The sequence below is a fragment of the Poecile atricapillus genome, chromosome 3 (assembly GCF_030490865.1).
Source record: "Poecile atricapillus isolate bPoeAtr1 chromosome 3, bPoeAtr1.hap1, whole genome shotgun sequence".
In the NCBI taxonomy this organism is placed as follows: Eukaryota; Metazoa; Chordata; class Aves; order Passeriformes; family Paridae; genus Poecile; species Poecile atricapillus.
In genome coordinates, this window is record NC_081251.1 from 71,981,832 (window position 1) to 71,997,696 (window position 15,865).

Genomic DNA, 15,865 nt, shown 5'->3' on the forward strand with positions numbered 1-15,865 from the left:
ATCATCAGGTATTATACCTCCTCCACTTTTCAATAAATATTTTCCATTACTCCAGATTTGGTTATACTTCTGCATCTCTGTGGGTATAAAGCCTGTAGCATGCATGGAACCCTGTGGTGATTGAAGAAACAAACTATACAGTAGTTTGTAGCAGACAGTAATTTCATTCACTTTAAATATTTAGTTAAGAGAAAACTCAGTCAAGGCTGGTAACATCCCTACTTTAGAAAATCTTTTATAGGAACTTTCATTTAGCTTGTATCTTTACTACTGCATTTGCAATCACAAATGTAAATTTGCAAAGGAAACCTTAAACAAAAAAAAAAAGCAAGAAAGAATGAGGCAGAAATTACTCCACATCTGACAGTCAAAAGGAAAAAAATCTGGAGAATAAACCCCTGTATTTCATGAGGGACACCTTGTATTCCAAATGGAATGGTATCCCAGGGGTTTCTTTTGCTTAGATGTACATACTTTTAGATGCTGTATCTGAATATTGCCAGTCATAGCAAAGCAAAGATGAAAGGCAATATCTGAGAAAAATAAATATCTGACTTGAGTCAGCGAGGTGAATTTACTGCCAATGTAAGGAGATGTAATTCTTTACAAATTGCATGTATTTATGCAAGCATAGAATTAGCTTTGCACACTGTAACTCGAGAACACTGTCAAAACTCTTGAATGAAAACTTTCGTATGAAAATGTACTAAAGTGCTAAAATTTTGAATCAAAGTACATACATCTGAAAAATATCTGCAATTAAAAGGTTAAACAATATCTTCACTCTCTGCTTCTGCAGCAGTATAGTCTTCTAGCACATCAGTTTTTTGTCAGTGATCCCAGATGACCCAAACCAACATTTTCTTGATTACATCTAAAAAAAATAAATAAAATCTAAAACATTAACTGAATGCAAAATGCTGTACTATTTTTATCTTCAATTTGCAGAAAGTCTGAATATTCGAAAGGATAACTGCCTAAGATTGGTTTCACTGAAGTACTACTTGAAAGCAAATTAACACTATTTCTTAAATATTCTATCCATTTCTCTACTCATCTTCAAGAGAAACTAAATGAGGCAAAGTATTCTAAAGAGCTCTTTGCACACTTTTGGGACCTGAAAATCTCATGCCATGTTAATATAACTTGAACAACATTAAAAAAAAAAAAAAAAAAAAAAGCAAAAAAAAAAAGCAAAACCATGCCGTATGACACTGAGAATAAAAACCAAAATGAACATAACTTAAAGAAACCTATAAATGGTAGACCAACTGTTCATTGACTTTTTCAATAAAACTTGAGGTTTTTAAGAGACCAAACACTGATTTTGTACTTCAAACCTATTAATGTTTTGGCATCAAGTTGTCAAACACATGCTGTAATCCCATCCTAAAGGCCAAATACATACAGGCAGTACCGATATGTAATGGCAGAATGAACAGAAACACAAAATCAATTCCCTGAGTGCCTCCATTACCTCATCTGGGAGACAAGGAAAGCAGTATTTGAAAATTAATTTGATCCTATCTGCTAAGTGTCACTCCACATCACTACTTTCCTAGGTCCTCTTCTGAGCACCTCACCAGCAGCCCCACAGACCTTCCTGTCTGCCTCTGAGCAGCTCGTCAGACACATCTTTCTAACAAAACTGGAATTCTCTTAATATAACATGTAGGAACAGCAGCTATATACTATCAGGAAAATAGTTACAAATTTCCTACCATGATATATTCTAATTCTAGAAGTGGCAAACTAAAGAATGTTTGTTGGTTGTAACCAGGGCTAGAATTTGAATTACATAGGGGAACCTGCTCTATCTGGGCAATGAACATAATATACTATTTTTTCTCTCTTCTTTAATCCTAGCATTCTGGCATCTTAGCATCTCATTCTTTTTCAAACCAGCTACAGTCACTAAGAAAAAAAACAAAAAAACATGAATTTTCAATCTGAGCCCAGTACCTCAGAAGATGCAGCTGCAGAAACAGAATCGAATGAAGAATGATTAAAATTGGTGGTATGAGTTTCCACATTTATTCCAAATTTAACTCATCTGTGTTGCGTCTTCCTACTTACTCTGTTGCATCACTGTCAGCTGAAGAAGCTGAACTAAAAAGCAGAGCAGTGCAGAAACCTGGCGCAGAGACGGCAAACCAGAATAATTTGATATGACGCCCACTCCAAAAGTTTAATGCACCGTGTATATAGCTGGCAACAGCATTTCAGATGTAAAGGAATAAGTTGCCTGGAATAATCTCAGAACTTTCTGTTTGCTTGTTTGCCTGCATACCAGCACAATAAAGTGTCCATGCTGCATTACAGGGGGGAGGTTGTCTCCCTCCCATCGCAATAGGAAGCTGTTCAGTGACACTATTCACCACTAGATTGCACTTCCATGATCACAACAGAACCACTCCGCATTTCTGTGGCCTTAAACTTACAAAACCTTGATGTCTTTATGCTCATCCTAGTCAAAGATGACATCATATTCCCTGAAGAGACCCAGCATAAAACTTTAGACCAAGCTTATTCCTTGCAGCAAGGTAGATAACCACCTCTATGACTGCAGCATCCGTGTCAGGTCATTTCAAGAGTTACTATTCTGTGTGTAATTACCTCATTACATTAAATACCAAAAAGTATTATACCGGTACATAACACATTTCAATAAAGTTACTGCCATCACATCTTGGAAGAGATAGAAGAGAAGCTCCTCACCTTTGAGCATCAACACAAAAACACCCTGATCAAAAGATCTCTACAGATATTGGCAGGCTTTGAACCAAGCTGCTTTCTCAGTTCAAGCTGCCTGAATATTTCATATTTTCTGCATTACACATATTTGCATCTAATTATACAGAAAGGCCAGATTAAATTTAATACCTCCATTGCATTTATACAGACTAAACCTCTACGCTCCAAGTGAAAACCAAAGTATTTTACATATTTAAATGAACAACACCAGACAAGATGACCTTTAAAATCACCATTGTAAGAAACACAATTGCAAGTGACTCAAGATACATGGTAAACTTAATTATGCTTAAACATACTGGCTTCCAATCTTTTCAATCATGAGAAAAATTGATGCCTAAAATTAAAATATATTTGAGATTTTAGTTACAGGAAATGCCTGGCAGAATTTACTCTTTTTATGTTACTAAAGTCTACTGATAATATTTATCAAGAAAGGCAATTCTAAAACACAAAAAAATCCTTTAACTACTTATGGTTAAATATTACTTAACAAAGATGATGTGGATGACATTGTGAAAGCATGAATGGAATGAAAATCATTAGTCTGAATTTGATCCTCAAAGCTTGGTAACAATTTGATACGCAGTTACTAACATTATAGAATTATAAGACTAAAAGATGTATATGTGTATACTTAACTTGTAAGATCTCAAGTGCTTTAAAATGAGCCAAGAAAATGAGACCCATGCTCACAATCAGTGAAACAGAAATGAACACAGAATAAGCATAATAGTGCAAGTCCACGCAAATGCAGAAACACCAATTTTTTTAATGAAACAGCAGAGAATACTAATAAGCAGAGGGTAATTACTCATGCTGTACTTGCCCAAGACAACACAAAAGGAGCTCTGCAAGACTGGGCTTCTTGGGGGTTTTGTTGTTGCTGTTTTATCCTTTTGGGTTTTTATGTGGACATGACTTTTCCACGCTGCCCAACAGAAGGCTGCCAAGTGCTTCTTTGGAGCATCAACTGAACATCAGCTCAGAGTAAAGGATAATATCAGGTGCACTGCCAGTCCCATCCCTGCATCACCACCGAGGGTTTCACACCTTCTGGGAAAGCTAAACAGAAGGACCACTGGCTAAATCCTGCAGGATCACAGTTTAAGTAGAGATGGCCATAGACGTAAGCAATAAGCCATTCAATTTCACCACTCACTTTAATGACAACAAGCATTTCATAAAGGTGTGACATTCAGAACTTAATGATCTCACCCTTATTAGAAGTGGACACAACAGGGCAGCTTCTTCTCCCTCACAGAAGCCCATCTGTTACACACTATGAGGGTTCTTCTTTAATGATTTATTTAAACAGAGGTAATCAAAAGGTTCAGCTCTTCAGTTTAGAATCAGATAATTGCTCAGACAATGAACTAAAGAAACAATTATGGAAAGCCTATTGGGTAAAGAAAAACTAGCATTGAGGAAGAGCATTAAAACCATCACCTGAAAAATCAGTAAACAAAACATGGAATCATTCTGGTTATGTCATAGGCACATGGGTTTATGTCATACTCACTTCTTACTTTTTTCAACAATTAAAAATGGTGTAAAATTGTTAATGATCTTTAGACATCTTCAAACAGTATTGCAAAGACCAGTTACAAGGAAAAAGAGAGAAGCTTTTGTATTACAGCTATCATTTAAAATAAATATTTAAACAAACAAAAAAGGTAGCTTTCCCAGTACAAACACATGGCATGTGTTTCTATTGTAAGACTTTCTGTGTTGTACTCATCAGAATAAAAATGTCTTTGAAATAGAATAAAACTGCTCTGTAGCAAATGGTCATTAACACTTTGATAAATCACATCCTATACAATTATATATGAAGCATGGAACCTTCTCTTCATAAATATTTCAGTATGCAATAGTGAGCATTACATTAAGCAGCACCACTAGTGGTTTCTGCTGTCCAGACAATATTAAGTCTTAGACTAATTGCATCCTTCGCAATAGTCATATTGGCAGCTTTTGGAACAATGACTAGAAAAAGAATAGCAGAATTTTTGTTAGTCTTCAAAGTACATTCTGAACACATTTTATTCCCAAGAAGTATTCTAAAGTCAAAACATTGGGATTTTTTTATTAAAAAAAAAGTCCAACAGATTAAAAAAATCAACTCCGATAGGTTTTTTTTCTGTTAAAAGGACAAAACACTGAGATATTCTATGCAAGCATGCAGAGTGTGTGTATTCAACAAAATAAAGTTAAACTGAGTGTGATAGAAATTTCCAGCTTCCCAAGAAACCCCTCTGCTACATCTAGTTTGTTGTTTAATAAATGTATCTGTTCAATTCCAGAAGCTTTACTGTAAAAGCAGGCTGGTAAGAGCTTTAGGACTTACACAAGCAATTTCTAAGACAATAAAAGTCAAGGATGGCAACAAGAGTTGAGCAGAGAGACTGAAATATCAGCCTTCAAATAGTAGTTTGGGTTTTGGTGTTTTTTAAAAGGGTTAAAAAGCTGTTTTCATGTGCATGAAAGCTCTTATTTTATACTTCCTCTAGAAATTAATGCAGTACAGAAATTCTACTTAACATGACTTGGCAAGCACAACCTAGCAATTAGATCGGGAAGCACGGTCCCCCCCAGTTGTGTGTGTACATACATTACTTATGGGAGGTGCTTTCCCAAAAGTGTAATAGGGGCAGAAGAAACCCGAGAGCAGCCAGGAAAAAAATTCAGCATACGAGGAAGGAAAACTTGCCCAGCAGTACTGGTGGTGAGGAAGCCACAAGAAGAGGGTAAGTTTCATTTCCAGCCCTGGGTTACAAATGTCAATCAACCCAAGCCAGGATTTATAAGTACAATCCAACAGTTTGGCAGACAGGCAAGTAATTAAGCTTCACTTGTCTGGAACACAAGTTTGGTTGTTTTGGGCTGTAAAGCAGTTCTCCTCTTTGCCATAACAGAACCTTCTGACTTTATAAGACAGGTCTGCTCAATGATCAAGCACAAGACCTTCAGCGATTTTCCCAGAACCATTGTGTCTTCGGCAGCAGTCCAAAAGAATATAAAGCTAACACAGAAACACAGCACCACTTTGGTTTCACGTTTATTGCAAGAGATTAATTCAATCAGGATTGATGCTAGACTATCAGCTGGGCAACTGCTTCACCACCATTTCAGGTAAAATTACATGACCTCTAAGTCCCAGGCTTTCCTATCTGTAAAATGGAAATAACAGTTGATCACTTTTATAGCAGCGTTTTGACGGCCTCAGAAGAAAGTCAATGTCTAAAGGGCAAGTTAGTACTATTCATCCTAAAATGCTAATACATAGCATTACTTGTCAATGCTTCTATTATCCAACATGAAAAGCATATTTTTTAGCATCTCTAAAAATATGAAAGGATTTTTTGTCAAATTTCCTTCATAGAGAGCACTGACAGCTCTCAGTGCAGTAAGCCAAGCCTGATTTTTGCACTACATCTGCAATATCTTTTATACTTGGGCAGCTGGCACAGAGTGAGAAAATTCATTAACATGCTAATGATGTGTCCTATTTAAAATTCCAGCTCTGATTATTGTGTGATTAAGTCTCTTCCCTTGACGTCTGCTTCCTTATATCTGCATTACTATGAGAAATCAACAATTATTAATGAAGTAAAAAAATAGGTGACCAATTTATACACAAGACAAACACACACATACACATATTTTTGCATTTAATTTTTTTGGTTAATACTTTCCATACAAAGCAGTATTAGGTTCAGTAAAAAAAATAAAAAATCAAAGTTTTCAAGAAGCTCGCAGGCACAAAGCAACAATTCAAGTGCCAGATGACATAGAAATAGACACATATAGGACCACACACCTATAGTGTATGGGATGGGGCAGGAACACAGAAAAGGAAGAACTGCCTCTCTCTGCAGCAAGGCAGATTTTATTGGCATAAATGAAACACCAGGCCTAAGGCTGTGAAGTAAGTCAGGTCAGTTATCCCAACTCAAATCACACCTTTCACAGTGCAGACAAAGCCAACCCAACTATCTCCAGTTCTTTCGAACAGCAGGGGAAAAAAAAAAGCAACAAAATTGTATTCCAATTCTTTATGCTTTATTCTCTAAATATAAAAGTGCTGTGCAAAATAACACTGTTCCGTAAAAGTGGCCTCTTTTCCTCAGGACACTATCTGCATACTGTTTTCCAGAGTATATCTGAAGGCTTACATTTAGTTAAATGTGTTGGTATCGAACCCATGCCAGTGTTCTCAAATATTTCCATTTTGTAAAGGAGAAAATAGGGTAGATCATATGTAAAGGGGGCAGGGATGAGGAAAAGGGAAGATGCCAGGTTTCAATTTATATATCTCTGACTAGTATCTGCTTGACAGCATTTTATTTTAAAACAAGGATAAATTTCTCCTTATGCCTACAGAATCACAGTAAATTAAAATAAAATCTATAGAGTAAACACCCTGTATTTTGAAATTTATTGTCACAAATTGTGGGACAGTGGAGGTCAGGTAAAGAAGGTATCTCCTCTCAGCTGTATAAATCCAACAAGGAAAAAAAGACTGTAAACTGATATCATTTGTGGTATCAGCAAGTGTCGTGTACAGGCTTGATTTACAACCCTGCTAAACTAAACAAAAATGAGAACATACATGTGTATTACAGGAAGTTTAATTGTCCTAAAATAAAAGAGAAAAAAATGGGCTGATTAGAAGGTCAGAATCCTTTTCAACTCTTGAAAATACAACAAAAGAAGCAGCATTGCTTGATGTGCATTTCTGGGTTTGCATCACAGTGCACTAAATTTGAGGAACCATTTTTTAAAATTTTATCTAGATTTTAAAAAAGCAAGTTCTTACCTAGAAGTGTGTGTGTATACACATTATTCTATGCATTTTTAAAACACAGTATTAGATGTATCCAGATGCCTACAAAAATGTTTTAAAACATTGCCTTAGATGTATCCAGATGCTTTTTTTGTTTTAGAATAGCTCTGCTTATCCACTTGCCTATGAAGAAACTTCATATGCTTCTAAAACAGAGGCAACTTTCTTTCTTCACCTAACCTACTCCTCATAGGTCCTGAAAAAGGAAAGACATTTCCAAATTCTAAAGCTTTAAAGTAGCTCTCAGGATTGTATTTAGTTTAGAGATAATTTTAGTAACTGTATATTTGTAGTGGATCAAAGATTACTGAGCCTTTTTGTTTAAGCAAGCAGCAAGGCCATTTTATCTACTTCAACTTCAGGAGTGAGTAGAGCAGGCAAGAGAGTAAGTCAAGTCTAGGAATGACTTTGCTGTTTGATAATTTGTCAGTAGCTCTCTCAGTAATCACAGACAACCTCCCCAGTTCCACCATGACACTACAACCCAAGCACACTGCCCATAGCTGTGTGAGAGCAGCACTTGGCAAGTTGTTTAAACTCCCCCTCCAACACAAATTTACTATGAGAACTCTTGCTTTCAGAATCGGGAATCTCTTGCACCTCATACCCACCACCAAACGTGTTACGTACGTACATACCAAACATTCAGTTTAATATACCAAACGTGTTCCTACTGTCACTGCCAGACACACCTATTGCTTCTGCATAAAGACTACATGTTCCTCTGTATGTGAACACATCACTGTGATTAAAATGGGCTTAGAAAAGAAAGGTTTTGAGAACTGGGCTAAGACAGATTTCAAAAAGTGGTATATTGCTGTGTTACCCCGTGCTCTCCACAGCCTCCTCCAACTCCAGGGGAAACAGCTGAGAAGATATTGAACATACTGTTTCCCTAGGTCATTGCCAGACCTTCCTCAGAACAATCAGTATGTTTTGTGAAATGCAGAACGATTCATCAAACCCAGCAGACCTCCAGATCAGGTCTGAGCAAAAGCTGTAGCAATCTGTAAACTACTCACCAAAGGCAGTCTCTCCTTGCTCAAGTTCTTGCTTCAGCCTGGTGTAATCATCTTTAATTCTCTCTAATTTTTGTGTATTTCTGGCACTCAGAACCAACAGTTCATTGAGAAGTCCTTCCAGTCCCTCTTTCTCAGATGTTAATGATCTTATTTCTTCTGCAAGATCCTTCGCAGTGCCAAAATTACTTCCTGCATGTTTGTGGGGGCAGGGGAAGAAAGAGGAAAAAGACAATGAGGCAGACACTTGCAACATCAGTAGCTTACATAGCAATCCTGGGAAATTAGGCAATTATACTTCCCAACAGCACTGAAAGGGGGGAGAGAAACTGCTTTGCAAGCATCCATTTAATTAATATTACAAGAATAATAATTGTAGCTGATTTAACCTTACACACACAGAATTATTTATATAATTTACATTTTTCCAGGAAACCTGTTCCTAAGGGTTCGCAGTTCAAATAACATCATACTGTAATTCATTGATCACTGCACTGTGATCTATCAGATCATTTTCTTCTTTTAGAAGACCCCTCAAATAACAGTATATTTGAAACAGAGAACAGAGACCTTCACCCTGCTGGACATTGAAGTATTTCCTCCCCGAACAAAGCAGCCTTGTGCTGGTTTTTGCAACAAGCACCAGAAGGTTCTTTATGAATGACACATTGCATTTCTTAAATGGCTGCACCTCAAGCAAAGACCATGGAGAGATATTTTTCTCAGAGAATACATTCAGAAGTCACAACCCTCCACTTCTGCCACTTCTTGAAGCATGAAACATCACAGGCAGAAGACCTTGGCAGCACCAGCTCACGCTGTTCTGGAGTATTTAAAAATATCTGGTTCCTTTGGACAGGCATCCAGAGTAAAAAGTTCAACTCCCAAGTGGTTTAGAGTGTAGCCTAGTAATATTTATCCACTAAACTACTCTGAAAACCACTTTTATAAGTAGCTGGAGAGAAATGTTTTCTTACTTTGCAAAGAAGTCTTCTGTAATAAATAGAAAATGACAGTGAGATCCTCAGCCATTAAATTACTTTTAAACAGCAGTATAGTAACAATGCTACATTTACATAACTGTACCAGAATCATTTTAATGATTGAGATACTTGGCTGGAGGGAAAAAAAACCCAAAAAAATACACCAAAAACCCCCTAAAACCCACCACACCACTTTAATCAAAAGAATTCTTGAAAAAAATAATTTCCATACAGAATTGCCCAATAAAAGAAAGATCTTTAGCATAAGATTTAAGCTCTGATATCATCCTAAATTGGCAAAAATTTAGTAGTATGATCTAATAAGTAAAGGTACTAAGTAAAGGCACTTAGAAGTTTTAGCCTTGAAGCAAATATTAACATAAAACAAATCCAGTCACACAAATGTCTCATCAGCTTCTGAAATTACTTTAGCCTCCTGAAATCACTTTATAGTACCACTAGCTTTATTCAGATGTAAGAGCTCCTTTTTGGTTTTGTTTACACAGTATAATACACTGTTGCTTAGACACAACAGATCAATTGAAAAGTTTATTTTCAAATATTAAAATATAATCCAAACATCAAATCCACATCAGAATATCCTAAATTATGGCATTATGTCTTTTCAACCTGCAGTCTTCAAAGTGTTGGTCACAAAGTCTTAAAAGGGAACGCTTTGGCTGCTGTTCAGTTTCTTCAAGACAAGGAAGTAAGAATGGGATGCAAGTATTTACAGTGGTCAGAAGATGGCAAACCACCACCAGCAGCTGCCAGGAGAGGCTCCTGTTCCTCCAGAAAGCCAGAGTGAACAGGAGCACTTCCACCAAACACCTACAGCCTGGAGCAAAGATGCTGTTGCAAACTCAAGTGGCTGTATGAGGGCAGGTGTGCCAGAGGGAGGCTGCACTTATCAAAATTTTGGAAAAATACTGCATCAAATAAGTCAAAATTGAAAGTTAAAGTTCAGTTAAAGACTGAACATTGCTAAGCGTGGTAGTCCTGCTTTGCATTTGTTTTTTTGGTGGTTTTTTTTAGTCCCAAGGCTATGATAGTTTCATTCAACCTCTTCCTCCTATCCAACATTCCTCAAAGTTGACATTTTCTTGTTTCTTTTTAACAGGTCAAAAGTCCTTCGTTTCTAATTCCCAGTTAAAACCCTATTTGCCACTTCTGTCTTGCAATTACAAATAAACAAATATAAACATACTTTACAAATAGCACATGTAGGATCTTACAAATAGTAGGATCTGATGCTTACCAGTGTTTTACTGGGAAACAACAGCACAGATTTTATTACCTTAATTTGTCATGTTTCCAAATGGGCAAAACAAAGCAACAAAATAAGCAAGACAAAATCACTGGGAAAATGGCAAATATTCAGATGCTTCTAAGGTAACAAGACTTGAGTCCACATTTATTCACCTGAATTCATCCCAAGCATCAAAGCACAGGAGGCTTAATAAAACATGAAGGTGAGAAAATCTTCATTAGAATCTGAAGCCTGCTGTTACATTTCAGAGGACAGCAAGGAAAAAGGTATGATATTGCATATGAAAGTTTTATATATACTGAATGGATCTGAATTCCCAGAGGAGAAGTCTATATCGAAATTGAGGCTATAAGGAAATGGCATCAGATACAAACTCAAAAGCAAAAGAGACCTGATGCAGCTTCCCATGACAGCAAAAATGTCTGAAAGTCTGCAGTGAAAATTCAGAAGAGCATACAAAAACTCAGGCATCGCAAGTACCATTACCAGTGAGCTCTGACCTCAATCCCAGCAACCAAAGTAACTGCTTTCTAAATGCCAGAAGAAGGTTGATTAAAAAATTAATATATAATCCATAGCTGCCAGCATTGAAAAACTTGCCCTCCTGGGTTGTTTTTTTTTGTTGTTGTTGTTTTGGTGTGGGCTTTTTGTTGGTGTTTTTATTTTTGTTGTTGTTTTTTTGTTGAGATGTCACATTGGATGCCATACAAACATTCTGAAGATATATGTCAACTTTATTCTGCTAATGCTCTCAAAATGCTAACATTTCTCTCTTTGATAATTTAATAATTAGTTTGCCTAAGTGAACACAATAACTTTGTCAACCACTCAGAGCTGTGTTTTACACAGCCATATCAGTGAGAGTGTTCTAGTTGGTTGATTATTGGTTGGTTGGTTAACTCAGTAGAGTACTGTATATAAATTATATATATTATCTATATAGATAAATATAAAATATAAAAGAGTATTCAATACTCTTCCTAGGAAAAATCATGCAGCCAATAGAACTGCTTGCTCAGAAAATCTGTACAGAGAAAACAAAGCTAAGGAATTAATAGTCTTAAGACCAGGGCTGAGATTCCAGGGCTTGGGACAGAGATTCTGTGAAGGCGACTGGAGAGCACGATGCCATTTTTCCTATCTTTCCTCCTTCCTCACAGTGATGCTTGCTAGAGATGTGCAATTTTAGCCACTGCATCCACATTCATATAAACACACTGGGTGCAAAGTGGGGCAGCAGACTTGCAGTTCCCAGTGCCCTGAACAGGTGAGGTGCTTGCAGTGCACTGTCATAAGGAACTGAGCATGTACACTTCACTTTGAAGGACTGAACATTACCACTACCTTGAAAGACAGCAACAAAAAAAGTTAAATCTTCCTCCTTAATCTTGCCCTCTGGGGGTCTCTCCTCCCATGCATCCTTCATTCTCTACAGAAAGTGGCATCAAGTAAGCTCCAGCAGCTTGATGTGAATGCCAAAAATACCAGCCAAATCAAGCACAACAACCCACACAGGAAAAACAGTAAAATAAAAAAAATCTCCAGGCAGAAAGTAGTCATATAATTGCTTTCGCTTAGTGTAAACATTACTATATTTCTCTTATTTTCTCTAGTCCTAAAATTTTACTTGTATGGCTACAATACAAGATACTAAATAGTATCTTGTATTATACTACTAAATAGTATTCTATCCATCAAATATATTTTCTATAGATATAGTTACATGCCACAAACTCATGCCCACTATAACACCTCGTTGTCAGATTTTACTATATTGGGCAGATAGTTGCCCATTTAGTAGTCTTGAAGTAAAATAACATTATTTTGATACCATTTAGCAGCAACAAATTGGTTAAAAATTCCCCCTTCAAAACATAGGACAAAGTTACAGGTCCACAAATTTTTTACTCACACTTTTTCTCAAATTCATGGCAGAAGTTATATACATTCATAGTTACCATTATTTATACGTGAAGTAAAGAGATAAGTCTCAGCCCCACTGAAAACATGTTCATTGTAGTACAAAGGAGTAAATTTTTCATTAATAATAAAGCCTATCTATTGGACACTAGCTTAAATGTAAAAAAGAATAGACTGGTCATTCTTCATCATTATCTGTAAATTAATTCTTCATATACTTACAGCACTACCTTTAATAATTCATAAGAAAGTGAAAATTTACATTTTAGCTCGGGGCATTTGCCACCATAGTATTTATCAATGGTACCAGAATACAAGGATGAAAATCTTCCACCCTGTAATTAATGAGGATACAAAGTAATTTCAACACCACAAAAGAAATTGAAGAAAATAAATACCATTCACCTACTTACAAAGGAAAGGGAAAAAGCTAAAGACATGACAAATGTAAGATTCTGGAAGGACTGCCAGTGTGCTTGCACCTCTGAGAAAATAAACTGCAAATGAAGGACAGTCTACCATCTCCTGAAACATTTTACAGAAATCCAGCACATTTGAATTGCAATTATTGTTTTTAAGCAATAACACATGTCAATGCTTTTATGAAGCATAACTCAACTACATGATTGATGTGATCCTGACACGTAATTGCCAGCTAGAAGAAGGTGAGAGACCCCACAGACATACATTTGGAGGAGCAATCCTCAGTCACAGAGAGCCTCTTGTACCTGGACATAGTCACCAAGGTACTGTGACTCAGTATTATATTGTGACTGTATATATATATTATATATACTGTGACTCAGTATATATATTCAACTCAGGAATATATATACCTATATTAAAAAAAAAACCAAAACACCAAAAAAACCCCAAAGGGGCAGTGGGGAGCACAAATAAATAAACCCCAAAGTAATAACATTTCAAATCAGTAGTAACAATGGAAAGAAAGACATATCTGTGTCCTTCCACAAGTGTTTTCTCTCGTGCCCTCCAGACCACAGCACAGCCCCTTTCTACAGAGGGATAGCACCTTCCCTTCACAGCTCTTCAGCTTTTCTACCTAACATGTCTCCTTTGAGCACAAAACAAAAAAAAAAAAAAAAAGAAAAAGAGCTGCCAAAGAGAAAAATTGACCTTCTCTCCTGCTCCAGGGATAGCTGCTTAGGTAAGAGGAGTGAAAGAGAGTAAGTTGTTTCATGACTGACTTCTCTAACAGAAGAAAAGATTTTCTGCTGTCTGGTCACATATCATGCTGGAACTTCAGCTACAATGAATTACCCTTGAAGTTCACTGAAAGCCAGTAATATCTCGCAGTCTGACTTGAAAACAAGATGAAAAAGACAAACAGTATAATGTCTTGGTTTTGGTTGAGATAGAGTTAATTTTCTTCTTAGTGGCTGGTACAGTGCTGTGTTTTGAATTTAGGCAGAAAATAATGTTGATAACACATTGATGTTTTTAGCTGTTGCTGAGCAGTTCTTAGCCTAAAATCACGGACATCTCAGTTTCCCATGCTCTGCAAGCAAGTATACCAGAAGCTGGGAGGGAGCATGGCCAGGACAGCTGATCCAAACAGGGAAAAGAGATATTCCATATACCACAGAACATCATATGCAGCAAATAAACTAGGGGGAGTTGGTTGGGTAGGACCAATAGCTGCCTGAAAATGGGCTGGGCACTGGTCTGTGGGTGGTAAGCATCACTTTATTGGTATTGTGCATCACTTGTTTGTCTTGGGCTTTATGCCTCTTCTCACTCTCCTTTCCATTACCATTATTATTGCTGTTATTTTTAACATTAGTACTATTATATTTTATTTTGCTTCAGTTATTAAACTGTTCTTATCTCAACACAGAAGTTTTACTTTCCTCCCCCAGAATGAGCAGAGAGAAAGTCTACATAGGACTTTCCTGCTGGCTGGGGACAAACCACAACACAGAGCTGTCTGAAGTCTGAGGGACCATTTGAGAGTTGGTTTGGGGGACTCACTGTTAGCGTTCAGGATCACACACAACCACGAATGGTTATATGAAGGTGCTTTATTTAAAGAGCTCTGGGTGTCAGGGGTACACATACCCAAATCTGACCCGATTTGGTTTTCGAGTTGAACATATTTTATACTCTATCGTTATGCAACTTACATATTAATTATTAATCTTACATTGTTCTATTGTATGCATTGTTTTTACCCAAGCATGAATTTCTCGTGATCCCCCCTTAGCCCCCTAACATGGTTCCCCATGTTCTCTAAACAATAATTATATCTAATCACATCTAACAATTCTATCATTTATCATATATTGACTACACAGGTGCAGCTTGACCTGGTCTTTAGCAAGCACAAGGCTTAACATTTCCCAGGGCCTGCTTTTCCCAGGGCTTTCCAAACCTAAGTCCTCGAATTTTCTAAGATTTTGGAACCTTTTACTATCATTCCCCCCTTTGAAAGCATTTTCACTTCACCATAAGTGCAAATGTTTTCACTTGATACAGTCCTTTGTTTCTGAGTTTATACTTGATGTTCTTTGAATCCTTGATTGATGTAAACGTTGTCCTGGATGCTGTCACGAAATGGAGAACCGGAAGATGGTGAGCGTGGGTCTCGCATCAGTGCCTTTATTATCTTCTGGTTCCAGGATGTTTTCTTCTGTATTTCTCTTTTTAAGATGCTGTAAACTAACCAAATTACTAAAAATACAATTAATAAAATTATCACATTCTCAATGATAGATTTAATTCATGAATTCACATTCCACCCTAACCCTTTAAAGATTTTGTCTAACCAACTTATAGTCACATCCTTTTGCTCTTCCCATGCTTCATGCTCTATTTGTTGCAACTGATTGATGTCATGTTCTACATCTTCTGTTACATTTGGGATGTGGACGCAACAATCTGTCCCTTTTAAAAAAAACTCACACCCTCCATGCTCTTTCAGGAGTAATAAATTGTAATTTATGTTTAGTTCTTTAAATTTTTCCTGGGTGACTCTTGCTAGTCTGTCTACCTGACCCGTTTCTCTATTCTGATAGTTTGCTATCTGCTCTAGAGCCCACCCAACTTTCAC

The 15,865-nt window shown here is 36.8% G+C and overlaps 1 protein-coding gene across 1 annotated transcript in view; it reads right to left on the reverse strand.

Annotated features, from left to right (window-relative positions):
* The window catches only part of DISC1 (DISC1 scaffold protein), a 201,008-nt gene that overhangs the window by 90,970 nt on the left and 94,173 nt on the right, over positions 1-15,865 (reverse strand). Inside the window, 1 exon segment of the mRNA XM_058835575.1 lies at positions 8,626-8,814. Coding sequence (XP_058691558.1) covers positions 8,626-8,814 — 189 coding nt within the window.